General features: G+C 51.8%; 1 protein-coding gene across 2 annotated transcripts in view; it reads right to left on the bottom strand.

Moving 5' to 3' along the window:
- Positions 1-14,662, bottom strand: part of LOC132588132 (multidrug resistance-associated protein 1-like) — a 43,673-nt gene that overhangs the window by 4,181 nt on the left and 24,830 nt on the right. For both annotated transcript variants that reach the window (XM_060260461.1, XM_060260462.1), the window contains exons 9-14: positions 12,424-12,734; positions 7,213-7,412; positions 5,728-5,854; positions 4,354-4,455; positions 3,198-3,344; positions 2,631-2,789 (exon numbers count right to left, since the gene is read on the bottom strand). In XM_060260461.1, the coding sequence (XP_060116444.1) occupies positions 2,631-2,789; positions 3,198-3,344; positions 4,354-4,455; positions 5,728-5,854; positions 7,213-7,412; positions 12,424-12,734 (1,046 nt within the window). The remainder of the gene's footprint in view (positions 1-2,630; positions 2,790-3,197; positions 3,345-4,353; positions 4,456-5,727; positions 5,855-7,212; positions 7,413-12,423; positions 12,735-14,662) is intronic.

The raw sequence follows: 14,662 nt of genomic DNA, 5'->3' as shown, positions 1-14,662 counted from the left end.
ATGCATCGGCAGAGCCCTTTGCCATGTTTTGGAACCATGAAGCTCTAGAGGTAGCACAAGCCAAGGACTGGTGTTGGATTCAAGTCCAGTCTCACCACAGAAACCAACAGGGTTTTGGGCTGTTCTCAGAAATTTGACTGATCCAGGCTGTGGGAGTCTTGGTATAGGGGCATGAGCACACCAATGGCTGTGGGACCACCAGTATTCCCTCTAAGCTAAGTTAGTGTGAGCTAGCTCACAGATTTTTAGCCTCCAGCTCACACATTTTTGTCTTGGATCAGGAAGGATGTCCCCAGAGCACTCTAATCTATGCAGCAGCTCACAACTTTAATGCCAGGAGGTCACAGTGTTCCCTCTAAGCTGAGTTGGTGTGAGCTAGCTCACGTCTTTTTAGCCTCCAGTTCACACCTTTTTGCCTTAGCTCAGGAAGAATGACCCCAGAACACACTGATTTATGCAGTAGCTCACAGCTTTAATGCCAGGAGCTCACATAATAGAATTGTTGCTCACCTAACTGCAGCTTAGAGGGAACACTGGTGACCACCCGGGCAGATGCTTGCAGGGACTGTGCATGTTGTCGTGGTTAAGTGCGCGGACTCTTATCCGGGAGAACCAAGTTTGATTCCCCCCCTCCTCCACTTGCAGCTGCTGGAATGGCCTTGGGACAGCCAGAGCTCTCTTATCTGGGAGAACCGGGTTTGGTTCCCCCCTCCTCCACTTGCACCTGCTGGAATGGCCTTGGGTCAGCCAGAGCTCTCTTATCTGGGAGAACCGGGTTTGGTTCCCCCCTCCTCCACTTGCACCTGCTGGAATGGCCTTGGGTCAGCCAGAGCTCTCTTATCTGGGAGAACCGGGTTTGGTTCCCCCCTCCTCCACTTGCACCTGCTGGAATGGCCTTGGGTGAGCCATAGCTCTCTTATCTGGGAGAACCGGGTTTGATTCCCCACTCCTCCAGTTGCAGCTGCTGGAATGGCCTTGGGTCAGCCAGAGCTCTCTTATCTGGGAGAACCGGGTTTGATTCCCCACTCCTCCACTTGCAGCTGCTGGAATGGCCTTGGGTCAGCCATAGCTCTCTTATCTGGGAGAACCAGGTTTGATTCCCCACTCCTCCACTTGCAGCTGCTGGAATGGCTTTGGGTCAGCCACAGCTCTCACAGAGCTGTCCTTGAAAGAGCAGCTTCTGTGAGAGCTCTCTCAGCCCCACCCACCTCACAGGGTGTCTGTTGTGGTGGGAGGGGGTGGGAAAGGAGATTATAAGCTGCTCTGAGACTCTGAAATTCAGAGTGAAGGGTGAGTATAAATCCAATATCATCATCATCATCTTCTAACCGAGTATTGCACCTGTCTGATGTCACCTCTTAAACTGGTGATGTTACTGCCACACCCCAGAATAGCTCAGGCTAGCTTGATCTCATCAGATCTCAGAACCTAAGCAGGTCAATCCTGGTTGGAACTCGGATGGGCGACCAGCAAGGAAGTCCAGGGTTGCTACAGAGGCAGGAATGGGGAACCACTGGGGATGGGGAGGGACGGTGGCTCAGTGGTAGAGCATCTGCTTGGGAAGCAGAAGGTCCCAGGTTCAATCCCCGGCATCTCCAACTCAAAAGGGTCCAGGCAAGTAGGCGTGAAGAACCTCAGCTTGAGACCTTGGAGAGCCATGAATGGGGCTGTGGCTCAGTGGTAGAGCATCTGCTTGGGAAGCAGAAGGTCCCAGGTTCAATTACCGGCATCTCCAACTAAAAAGGGTCCAGGAAAGTAGGTGCAAAAAACCTCAGCTGGAGACCCTGGAGAGCCGCTGACAGTCTGAGTAGACAATACTGGCTTTGATGGACCAAGGAGGGTCTGATTCAGTAGAAGGCAGCTTCGTATGTTCTGTTATTAAGAGAGGAATGGTGGTTCAGTGGTAGAGCATCTGCTTGGGAAGCAGAAGGTCCCAGGTTCAATCCCCAGCATCTCCAAAAAAGGGTCCAGGCAAATAGGTGTGAAAAACCTCAGCTTGAGACCCTGGAGAACCGCTGCCAGTCTGAGAAGACAATACTGACTTTGATGGACCGAGGGTCTGATTCAGTATAAGGCAGCTTCATAGGTTCATATGTCTAAGGGGAGCGACGGTGGCTCAGTGGTAGAGCATCTGCTTGGGAAGCAGAAGGTCCCAGGTTCAATCCCTGGCATCTCCAAAAAAGGGTCCAGGCAAAGAGGTGTGAAAAACCTCAGCTTGAGACCCTGGAGAGCCGCTGCCAGTCTGAGAAGACAATACTGACTTTGATGGACCCAGGAGGGTCTGATTCAGTAGAAGGCAGCTTCATATGTTCATATGTTCAACCCCCTTCATTGGTCTCTTGACACAAGGAGTTGCGATTAAGTCGGCTGCGACTCGACGGCCCTTTCATCACTTCCTCCGTGATTTCTGGTACCCAGAGATGGCCCCCTCCTCCATTTCAAGTTTTCCTCATCTCAAGGGGAGCAGATTCGAGGCCGACACAAAAGTCAAGGCAGGCATCTGTTCAAGGAAAAGCTGTCAAGGCCCACTGGCTCTGGTCAGGTCCGAGAAGACAGCCTCAGGGAGACGAGCGGCTGCTGGAACCCTTTGATGCCCAAAGAGAGCCAAGGGGAGGGGGATTCCCACCTACCTGGGGGATAATCGTGACTCTGAAGCGGAGGTCGTGGAGCCCGATTTTAGCAATGTTGATCCCATCGATGAGAATCTCTCCTTCGGCGGCTTCAGTGATTCGGAAGAGGCCCAGAGCGAGGGAGGACTTCCCCGCCCCCGTCCTGCCAACGACGCCCACCTTCGGAAAAAGGAAAGAGACTCTGGGCCTCCCTTCTGGAAAGGGGGCAAGTGGTTCCGGAGGGGAATCCTGCTTCCCCCCACCGGATGTGAAGGAAGACGCTTTTCTTTTTTTAGAAAGCAGGTACATGACTCCACAGAAAACAGATGCACGTAAATCATGCGCTGGCCTAGGCAAGGGCCTCCTGCATCTATGGATGCGACAGGCGGACACCTGTTCTGATTGGCTGTTGCTAGGCAGTCTCCTCCCTCCTCTCCCCGATGCCCCCTTCCTGTCTTGACCTCCCTGCCAAGCAAGCTCCTTTTCCCCCTCTCCTCCAGTCCCACCTCACCGCTCGCTACCTCCTCTCCCCTAGAAGCCCCCTTGCCCCATATCAGCTCCAGCAGGCTAATCGGGCCCACCACGCACCTTTTCTCCCCCGCTGATGGTGATGTCGATTTTCCTCAGCACCAGCTCCATGTCATCTCTGTAACGCAGTCCGTAGCCCCGGAACTCCACTTTGCCTTCCTGGGGCCAGCCGTTGGGTGGAGAGGGATGCTTCACAGTCCACTCTGCCTGGAAGAGACAAGACAAGGTGTTAGGAGTCCTTGAGCCAGCACCCTTGGCTTGACCCCACTGGGTAGGGAAAAAGCAAACACACCCGGGGTGGGGACTCAAAATCCCCAGGGAAGAGCACAACACAACCCATGGAACAGGTGCACATTTGTAGAAGAGCAGATGCATGACCTGATGCATGAACAAGCAGACTGGGAAAGGCATGGCTGCCGACCACGCAGGGCGATTCTTGCCCAAACACAAACCAAGCCTCTCTATTCCCTGAGAGGAACCCGCTCCCCTCCTGACATAATAGCCCACCCTTGCCTTGCCTTGCCAAGAGCAGCAGCATAACCAGAGCGGAAGGTGCTGCTCGGGCGGTAGGTTGAGGAAGAAGTGGAACTCCACAGCAGAATCCAGCACTCAGATCTCTTGAAGAACCACAGGAGAACCTCAGGGGCACCCGAGGAGTCTTTGACATCAGCTCACTTGCCTGGAAGTTCCTAGGGGGATGCAGGCAGCTTCTCCCCACAATGGTTTTGCAGGATGGCTGCCTCTTAATTTTTCCTGCTAAGTATCAAGGGGAGGGCCCACGGCTCAGTGGCAGAGCCTTTGCTTGGCACGCAGAAGAGTCTGAGTGAACAAGATTGATCTTGACGGGCCCAGATTCAGGCAGCTTCTTGTGCGGGGGTGCTTGCGTGAGTGAGTGAATGTTCTTTACCCAACCCCGGCCTGGTTTTCTGACCCAGAATCTCTACAACACTTCCAAGACATCTAAATGCCTTGCTTGTCTCAAGGATCTAGAAAGGTCAGTTGAAGCAATTTTATGGCATCGGGAAAACACACACACACACAAAACTGATACAGGGGTACCGAAAAGAACAGCGCTAACTGCATGTCACTGGAGGGAGCTCAGAGGCCTTTGAGAAAAGGCAGCTCAACCTACCCATGTCGGAGAGCCTTTGCCACATCCCGGTTCCATAGCCAGGATTCAGCCAATCCTCCACAATCTGAGGCTGCTCCAACGTACCTCTTTTTCCTTTTCCGAGTATTCTTTGACTCTTTCCACGGCGACGATGTTTGTTTCCATCTCAGAAGACATGCGAACCAGCCAATTTAAATAGGTGGTGATCTGCAGAAAGCAGGGGAGGAGGGGAAATGGAAGATGCAAATCCAGAGACTGCGTTGCAGGCATTTTACCTGATTCTAGTGGTGCTCTTTACAGTTGGCCTTTCTCCCAGGGACTCAAGGTGGGGGACACAGAGTGAGGCAGTACAGTTGACAAAAACGGAATATTCAGTAACCAGTTCGTTAGGATGTCAGGTTTCTGGAAACCCCCCGAAAGAACTGAAGTGTAGCAGGAGCATTCACATGGCCCATTAAGAGGCATTAAAAAGTACTTAAATAGGATCCTACAAACAATAAGCTAAACACAGCAGTATAATCCACAATCTTTATCTAAGCAAGTTTGTACAACTTATTTTGTACGGTGTGTTCCTATTGACTGCATGGAAAAGCCCTCTTGATGAAGAAGAAGACCACAGATTTATACTCCGCCCTTCTCTCTGAATCAGAGTCTCAGAGCGGCTCACAATTTCCTATATCTTCTTCAGATACCCTGTGAGGTGGGTGGGGCTGAGAGAGCTCTCCCAGAAGCTGCCCTTTCAAGGACAACCTCTGCCAGAGCTATGGCTGACCCATGGCCCTTCCAGTAGCTGCAAGTGGAGGAGCGGGGAATCAAACCCAGTTCTCCCAGATAAGAGCCCTGCCCTGGACAGCCCCACAATAGACACCCTGTGAGGTAGGTGGGGCTGAGAGAGCTCTTACAGAAGCTGCGCTTTCAAGGACAATTGCCAGAGCTATGGCTGACCCATGGCCCTTCCAGCAGGTGCAAGTGGAGGAGTGGGGAATCAAACCCAGTTCTCCCAGATAAGAGAGCTATGGCTGACCCAAGGCCCTTCCAGCAGCTGCAGGTGGAGGAGTGGGGAATCAAACCCGGTTCTCCCAGATAAGAGTGCACACACTTCACCGCTACACCAAACTGGCTCTTGGATATAAATCCAATGTCATTGTCTTATTACGTTGTAATATATAATGAAATAATTATACAGCTCACAGCCTGGTTGCTAACAGGCCACAGACTGGTACCGGTCCTCGGCCCGGAGTTGGGGACCCCTGCTTTAACTGCCTTCTGAAGATCGACAGTGAGGAGCCAGGCACACCTCCCTGGGGAGGTTGTTCCATAAATGTGAGGCTGCCACCAAAAAGGCCCTCTCCCAGATAATCCTCCCAGATGCTTTCTGATTTGCAAAAGCTTTAGCTATTCCCAAGGGTCACCCAAAACAAAGATTAGGGAATTCTTCAACACAGGGTTTTAAGAACAAGACAGTCCGCTCGTAGCTACCTGCAGCGCGTAGAGGATGGAGAGTCCCACCAGCCCCGGACTGAGGCTGTGTCGAGCCACCACTGCAAAGAGAGCAGCAAAGAGGACGATGCAGTTCCCCACGTACTCCAGGCGCACGGCCAGCCACCTGCGGAGAAGGACAAGGAGTTCAGGAACCCCAACTCGAAATAGTCAAGTCTGCAACGTGCAGCACCGCCCTGAAGTCCCCTGCAAAGGAAGTTCTTCTCCGCTACTCTTGAGTAGAAGGCGCCAGGGAGACAAGCGAAAGAGGCAAAGCATCACCCTGGGGATCTCCCCCAATGGTTCTGAGCACCAAGCCCACCCAGAGCTGCCCCTTGTAGACGGTGACTGATTTCCCACTCCCCTTATGCTGCTCTCACACTCCTCTTCTCGGTGGGGCTTCCATCGGATTTCACAGTATCTGCCCCAGGGCTGCAACTAGCTTTGCCTTTTCCGCATGGCAAACAGAAACTGGTTTTTAGAGGATCTTGTTTGCTGCGTGAAAGAGGCGGAGCCCAGCAGGAGACGGAGGGACTCAGCCCTCTGCTTGCAATACCAGAGCAAGGCTGTTAAGAGGAGAGCCAGTTTGGTGTAGTGGTTAAGTGTGTGGACTCTTATCTGGGAGAACCAGGTTTGATTCCCCACTCCTCCACTTGCACTTGCTGGAATGGTCTTGGGTCAGCCATAGCTCTGGCAGAGGTTGTCCTTGAAAGGGCAGCTGCTGTGAGAGCCCTCTCCAGCCCCACCCACCTCACAGGGTGTCTGTTGTGGGGGAGGAAGGTAAAGGAGATTATGAGCCGCTCTGAGACTCTTCAGAGTGGAGGGCGGGATATAAATCCAATATCTTCATCTACCTCACAGGGTGTCTGTTGTGGGGGAGGAAGGTAAAGGAGATTGTGAGCCACTCAGAGACTCTTCGGAGTGGAGGGCGGGATATAAATCCAATATCTTCATCTACCTCACAGGGTGTCTGTTGTGGGGGAGGAAGGGAAAGGAGATTGTGAGCTGCTCTGAGACTCTTGGGAGTGGAGGGCGGGATATAAATCCAATATCTTCATCTACCTCACAGGGTGTCTGTTGTGGGGGAGGAAGGTAAAGGAGATTGTGAGCCCATCTGAGACTCTTCGGAGTGGAGGGCGGGATATAAATCCAATATCTTCATCTACCTCACAGGGTGTCTGTTGTGGGGAGGAAGGGAAAGGAGATTGTGAGCCGCTCTGAGACTCTCCGGAGTGGAGGGCGGGATATAAATCCAATATCTTCTTAAGGAGTTACAATGGTTTCAACACGCAAGCAGTTACAAGGACCCAGCCTAGATAGGGGGAGAAGGGGGTCAGGGCCAATTCTGCTTTGCACAGGCACCTCTGACTGGAGATTAACTGCTGCCCAAATATCTTCCCCCCAAACCCGTGGGCGACAGGGCTGGGGTGCAGGGCTGCGGGGGTCACGTGGGCAGGAGGCAGCGGCCTTGGCCCCCGCACCCACCTGTTGGCCACGATGCTGGGGAAGTAGGCCTTCTGGTTCTCGTCCACCTTCAGGTCGCTCTGCTGGATGAAGCGCTGCTGCTCCTGAAAAGCCCGGATGACGCTGACGCCCAGGAGGGTCTCATTGAAGTGCGAGTAGACCGGGGAGCGGCTGACTGACTCCAGGCGCTTCAGCTGGCGGGAAGTGGCGACGTAGAAACGCTGGAAAGGGAGGGAGAAGAAGACGACTGCAGACTTATATCCCGCCCTTCTCTCTGAATCAGAGAGGCTCACAATCTCCTATATCTTCTTCCCCCACAACAGACATCCTGTGAGGTGGGTGGGGCTGCAAGGGTTCTCACAGCAGCTGCCCTTTCAAGGACAACTCCTGCCAGAGATATGACTGACCCAAGGCCATTCCAGCAGCTGCAAGTGGAGGAGTGGGGAATCAAACCCGGTTCTCCCAGATAAGAGAGCTATGGCTGACCCAAGGCCATTCCAGCAGCTGCAAGTGCAGGAGTGGGGAATCCAACCCGGTTCTCCCAGATAAGAGAGCTGTGGCTGACCCAAGGGCATTCCAGCAGCTGCAAGTGGAGGAGTGGGGAATCAAACCCGGTTCTCCCAGATAAGAGAGCTCTGGCTGACCCAAGGCCATTCCAGCAGGTGCAAGTGGAGGAGTGGGGAATCAAACCCGGTTCTCCCAGATAAGAGAGCTCTGGCTGACCCAAGGCCATTCCAGCAGGTGCAAGTGGAGGAGTGGGGAATCCAACCCGGTTCTCCCAGATAAGAGAGCTCTGGCTGACCCAAGGCCATTCCAGCAGGTGCAAGTGGAGGAGTGGGGAATCCAACCCGGTTCTCCCAGATAAGAGAGCTCTGGCTGACCCAAGGCCATTCCAGCAGCTGCAAGTGGAGGAGTGGGGAATCCAACCCGGTTCTCCCAGATAAGAGAGCTCTGGCTGACCCAAGGCCATTCCAGCAGCTGCAAGTGGAGGAGTGGGGAATCCAACCCGGTTCTCCCAGATAAGAGAGCTCTGGCTGACCCAAGGCCATTCCAGCAGCTGCAAGTGGAGGAGAGGGGAATCAAACCCGGTTCTCCCAGATAAGAGAGCTATGGCTGACCCAAGGCCATTCCAGCAGCTGCAAGTGGAGGAGAGGGGAATCAAACCCGGTTCTCCCAGATAAGAGAGCTATGCCAAGTAGAGGATCTACCACTGAGCGTGGTCCACCCCAGAGAAAGCTGCCTTGCCCTGAACCAGATTATCAGCCCATCCAAGTCAGTGTGGTCTACTCAGACTGATGGCAGCTCTCCAGGGCCATAGGTGGAGGTCTTCCACATTATCTCCTGCCTGGACCTTTTTTTAACTGGAGATGCTGCTGGGATTGAACCTAAAGCCTTCTGGGAGCCAAGCAGAGCCTCTGCCACTCAACCACCAGTGGTTCCCCAAGGACACTATTTGATACTGGATGAGACATTTGGTCTTTTGAGGTCAGCCTGGTTCTCCTACAGCATCTGTCGATGAGACAGATTCTGGTCACCGCACCTCAAAAAGGATATTATAGCATTGGTAAAAGGGCAGAAAAGGGCAACTAGAATGATTCAAGGTTTGGAACACTTTCCCTATGAAGAAAGGTTAAAACGCTTGGGGCTCTTTAGCTTGGAGAAACGTCGACTGTGGGGTGACATGATAGAGGTTTACAAGATAATGCATGGGATGGAGAAAGTAGAGAAAGAAGTAGTTTTCTCCCTTTCTCCCAATACAAGAACTCGTGGGCATTCGATGAAATTGCTGAGCAGTCAGATTAAAACGGATAAAAGGAAGTACTTCTTCACCCAAAGGGTGATTAACATGTGGAATTCACTGCCACAGGAGGTGGTGGCAGCTACAAGCAAAGACAGCTTCAAGAGGGGATTGGATCAACATTTGGAGCAGAGGTCCATCAGTGGCTGTTAGCCACAGCATATTGTTGGAACTCTCTGTCTGGGGCAAGTGATGCTCTGTATTCTTGGTGCTTGGGAGGGGGCAAGAGTGGGAGGGCTTCTAGTGTCCTGGCCCCAATGGTGGACCTCCTGATGGCACCTGGGTTTTTTGGCCACTGTGTGACACAGAGTGTTGGACTGGATGGGCCACTGGCCTGATCCAACATGCCTTCTCTTATGTGACACAGAGTGTTGGACTGGAGGGGCCACTGGCCTGATCCAACAGGGCTTCTCTTATGTTCTTATGTGACACAGAGTGTTAAGAACATAAGAACATAAGAGAAGCCATGTTAGATCAGGCCAATGGCCCATCCAGTCCAACACTCTGTGCCACACAGTGGCAAATTTTTTTTGTGGCTAATAGCCACTGATGGACCTCTGCTCCATATTTTTATCTAAACCCCTCTTGAAGGTGGCTATGCTTGTGGCCGCCACCACCTCCTGTGGCAGTGAATTCCACATGTTAATCACCCTTTGGGTGAAGAAGTACTTCCTTTTATCCGTTTTAACCTGTCTGCTCAGCAATTTCATCGAATGCCCACGAGTTCTTGTATTGTGAGAAAGGGAGAAAAGTACTTCTTTCTCTACTTTCTCCATCCCATGCATTATCTTGTAAACCTCTATCATGTCACCCCGCAGTCAACGTTTCTGCAAGCTAAAGAGTCCCAAGCGTGTTGGACTGGGTGGGCCACTGGCCTGATCCAACAGGGCTTCTCTTATGTTCTTATGCCTGGGCAGGGTTGTTCTGTATTCTTGGTGCTTGGGAGGGGGCAAGAGTGGGAGGGCTTCTAGTGTCCCGGCCCCACTGGTGGACCTCCTGATGGCACCTGGTGTTTTTGGCCACTGTGTATCAGAGTGTTGGACAGGATGGGTCACTGGCCTGACCCAACAGGGCTTCTCTTATGTTCTTATGTGACACAGAGTGTTGGACTGGAGGGGCCACTGGCCTGATCCAACAGGGCTTCTCTTATGTTCTTATGTGACACAGAGTGTTGGACTGGAGGGGCCACTGGCCTGATCCAACATGGCTTCTCTTATGTTCTTATGTGACACAGAGTATTGGACTGGATGGGCCACTGGTCTGATCCAACAGGGCTTCTCTTATGTTCTTATATGACACAGAGTGTTGGACTGGAGGGGCCACTGGCCTGATCCAACATGGCTTCTCTTATATTCTTATGTGACACAGAGTGTTGGACTGGAGGGGCCACTGGCCTGATCCAACATGGCTTCTCTTATGTGACACAGAGTGTTGGACTGGATGGGCCACTGGCCTGATCCAACAGGGCTTCTCTTATGTACTTATGTGACACAGAGTGTTGGACAGGATGGGCCACTGGCCTGATCCAACAGGGCTTCTCTTATGTTCTTATGTGACACAGAGTGTTGGACTGGATGGGCCACTGGCCTGATCCAACAGGGCTTCTCTTATGTTCTTATGTGACACAGAGTGTTGGAGTGGATGGGCCATTGGCCTGATCCAACAGGGCTTCTCTTATGTTCTTATGTGACACAGAGTGTTGGAGTGGATGGGCCATTGGCCTGATCCAACAGGGCTTCTCTTATGTTCTTATGTGACACAGAGTGTTGGAGTGGATGGGCCATTGGCCTGATCCAACAGGGCTTCTCTTATGTTCTTATGTGACACAGAGTGTTGGAGTGGATGGGCCATTGGCCTGATCCAACAGGGCTTCTCTTATGTACTTATGTGACACAGAGTGTTGGAGTGGATGGGCCATTGGCCTGATCCAACAGGGCTTCTCTTATGTTCTTATGTGACACAGAGTGTTGGAGTGGATGGGCCATTGGCCTGATCCAACAGGGCTTCTCTTATGTTCTTATGTGACACAGAATGTTGGCCTGGATGGGCCATTGGCCTGATCCAACAGGGCTTCTCTTATGTTCTTATGTGACACAGAGTGTTGGACTGGATGGGCCACTGGCCTGATCCAACATGGCTTCTCTTATGTTCTTATGTGACACAGAGTGCTGGACTGGATGGGCCATTGGCCTGATCCAACATGGCTTCTCTTATGTTCTTATGTGACACAGAGTGTTGGACTGGATGGGCCACTGGCCTGATCCAACATGGCTTCTCTTATGTTCTTATGTGACACAGAGTGTTGGACTGGATGGGCCACTGGCCTGATCCAACATGGCTTCTCTTATGTTCTTATGTGACACAGAGTGTTGGACTGGATGGGCCACTGGCCTGATCCAACATGGCTTCTCTTATGTTCTTAAGTGACACAGAGTGCTGGACTGAAGGGGCCATTGGCCTGATCCAACATGGCTTCTCTTATGTTCTTATGTGACACAGAGTGTTGGACTGGATGGGCCACTGGCCTGATCCAACATGGCTTCTCTTATGTTCTTATGTGACACAGAGTGTTGGACTGGATGGGCCACTGGCCTGATCCAACATGGCTTCTCTTATGTTCTTATGTGACACAGAGTGTTGGACTGGATGGGCCACTGGCCTGATCCAACATGGCTTCTCTTATGTTCTTATGTGACACAGAGTGTTGGACTGGATGGGCCACTGGCCTGATCCAACATGGCTTCTCTTATGTTCTTAAGTGACACAGAGTGCTGGACTGGATGGGCCATTGGCCTGATCCAACATGGCTTCTCTTATGTTCTTAAGTGACACAGAGTGCTGGACTGGATGGGCCATTGGCCTGATCCAACATGGCTTCTCTTATGTTCTTATGTGACACAGAGTGTTGGACTGGATGGGCCATTGGCCTGATCCAACAGGGCTTCTCTTATGTTCTTATGTGACACAGAGTGTTGGACTGGATGGGCCACTGGCCTGATCCAACATGGCTTCTCTTATGTTCTTATGTGACACAGAGTGTTGGACTGGATGGGCCACTGGCCTGATTCAACATGGCTTCTCTTATGTTCTTATGTGACACAGAGTGTTGTTCTGGATGGGCCACTGGCCTGACCCAACAGGGCTTCTCTTATGTTCTTATGTGACACAGAGTGTTGGACTGGATGGGCCATTGGCCTGATCCAACATGGCTTCTCTTATGTTCTTATGTGACACAGAGTGTTGGACTGGATGGGCCACTGGCCTGATCCAACAGGGCTTCTCTTATGTTCTTATGTGACACAGAGTGTTGTTCTGGATGGGCCACTGGCCTGACCCAACAGGGCTTCTCTTATGTTCTTATGAGACTTCCGCTCAGGGCAATGGGGGGGAGAAAGGGAGGACTGAGAGTCCTGCGTGGGGCACTCCCCCCCTACCTGCACGAAGAAATAGACGAAGCCCAGGGGAGGGATGACCACGGCAGCGATGGGGGTGGCGAGGAGGATGATGATGCAGGCCCCGATGACATTGAAGAGGGATCCCATGAACATCTTGATGACCTGGGGGATGGTGGAGTCGATGGTGTCCATCTCCTTGGAGAAGCGGTTCACCAGGTTGCCGCTGGGCGTCCGCTCAAAGAAGCTCATGGGGCACCGCAGGACGTTGTGGAGCAAGTCGACGTGGAGGCGGCGGGAGGCGAAGATCCCCCCCACCGAGACCGCCATGGAGTAACCGAAGACGGCGATACCTTTGAGACAAATGCGGGACAGTCAGTGCCCCAGGCTTGGAAACCAGGAAAAACAATAAACTGCGTACAACAAAAATAAATACATTCCAAAATTTTATGGACTCTGTGTCAATTTCTTAAACACTTTAGAGATATCAAATCACACAGTAAAGAACAGTTTCTTTCCTGGGGGAAGGTTCCACTACAGAGAGGCAGTCCTTTTGTACATATAGTCCCGTTCACAACAAGTCTTTACACTTTTCCAAACTCTCCATGTGGAATCTAACACTCCTCTTTGATGATAATGGCTCCAAAGAAAGCCCATTATCGACTTCCATCGACTTCAGATCATGTTTCATATTAGAATGCTTTTTTTTTTGAAGTTATAAACATAATTTATTAAAGCTTGTTTGCAGTACAAAAAAAGAAAAACTTGCTATAACAAAAAATCGCAACAGAATATCACAGTTCAACACCCCCCCCCCCACCAATCCCCCCCATCACCAAGAGCTTATGGGGAACCGCCAAAACATAGATTCAGGTTCCTCATTTCAATTCCCATATTTTTTATCCATAGATACAGCGGATTCCAATTTTTTTTTCAAGAGCCTTAAGGCAAATGTGCAAGCATCAGTCGTTTCCGACTCTGGGGTGACGTTGCTTTCACAATTTTTCCCGGCAGACTTTTTACGGGGTGATTTGCCATTGCCTTCCCAAGTCATCTACACTTCCCCCCCAGCAAGCTGGGGACTCATTTTACCGACCTCAGAAGGGTGGAAGGCTGAGTCAACCTCGAGCCGGCTACCTGAACCCAGCTTCCGCCGGGATCGGACTCAGGTCGTGAGCAGAGGGCTCTGACTGCAGTACTGCAGCTTTACCACTCTGCGCCACGAGGCTCTTAGTGTTCTTTAACAGCCACAATTTGACGTCAATCAAAAAAACCTTATTGCATTTCCAGTAGGCACAAGCACAAAATCTGTAGCGGAACCTTCCCCCCAGGAAATAAACTGTTTTTTACTGTGTGATTTGATATCTTTAAAGTGGAATCTCTAAAGTGTTTAAGAAATTGACACAGAGTCTATAAAATTTTGGAATATATATATATATATTTTGTACACAGTTTATTGTTTTTCCTGCTGTTCTTCACTGTGTTGCCACTTGTTTTTTCTTAGGGAACCAGGGAGAGCAACACGAGTGGGGACCCAAATGGCCGGCAATCCCCCCCCCACCCCCCCGTGAACATATGAAGCTGCCTTCTACTGAATCAGACCTTTGGTCCATCAAAGTCAGTATTGTCTTCTCAGACTGGCAGCGGCTCTCCAGGGTCTCAAGCTGAGGTTTTTCATGCCTCTTTGCCTGGACCCTTTTGAGTTGGAGATGCCGGGGATTGAACCTGGGACCTTCTGCTTCCCAAGCAGATGCTCTACCACTGAGCCACCGCCCCTCCCCTGCTCTCCAGGGTCTCCAGCTGAGGTTTTTCACACCTCTTTGCCTGGACCCTTTTTTGGAGATGCCGGGGATTGAACCTGGGACCTTCTGCTTCCCAAGCAGATGCTCTACCACTGAGCCACCGTCCCTCACCTGACTGGCAGTGGCTCTCCAGGGTCTCCAGCTGAGGTTTTTCACGCCTACTTGCCTGGACCCTTTTTTGGAAATGCCAGGGATTGAAACTGGGACATTCTGCTTCCCAAGCAGATGCTCTACCACTGAGCCACCGTCCCTCCCCTGCTCTCCAGGGTCTCCAGCTGAGGTTTTTCACACCTATTTGCCTGGACCCTTTTTTGGAGATGCCAGGGATTGAACCTGGGACCTTCTGCTTCCCAAGCAGATGCTCTACCACTGAGCCACCATCCCTCCCTCCGTGGAGCAGCTTGCACCCTGAGCAGAATGTTCCCGCTGCAGCCTTCATAGTGCTTCAGAGTGCTGTGGAGCGGGGCCTTCTGTGTGTC

This window comes from Heteronotia binoei, chromosome 20 (genome assembly GCF_032191835.1).
Source record: "Heteronotia binoei isolate CCM8104 ecotype False Entrance Well chromosome 20, APGP_CSIRO_Hbin_v1, whole genome shotgun sequence".
Lineage (NCBI taxonomy): Eukaryota > Metazoa > Chordata > Lepidosauria > Squamata > Gekkonidae > Heteronotia > Heteronotia binoei.
The sequence above is the reverse complement of the archived record's forward strand: the minus strand, read 5'-3'. Positions and strand labels throughout refer to the sequence as shown.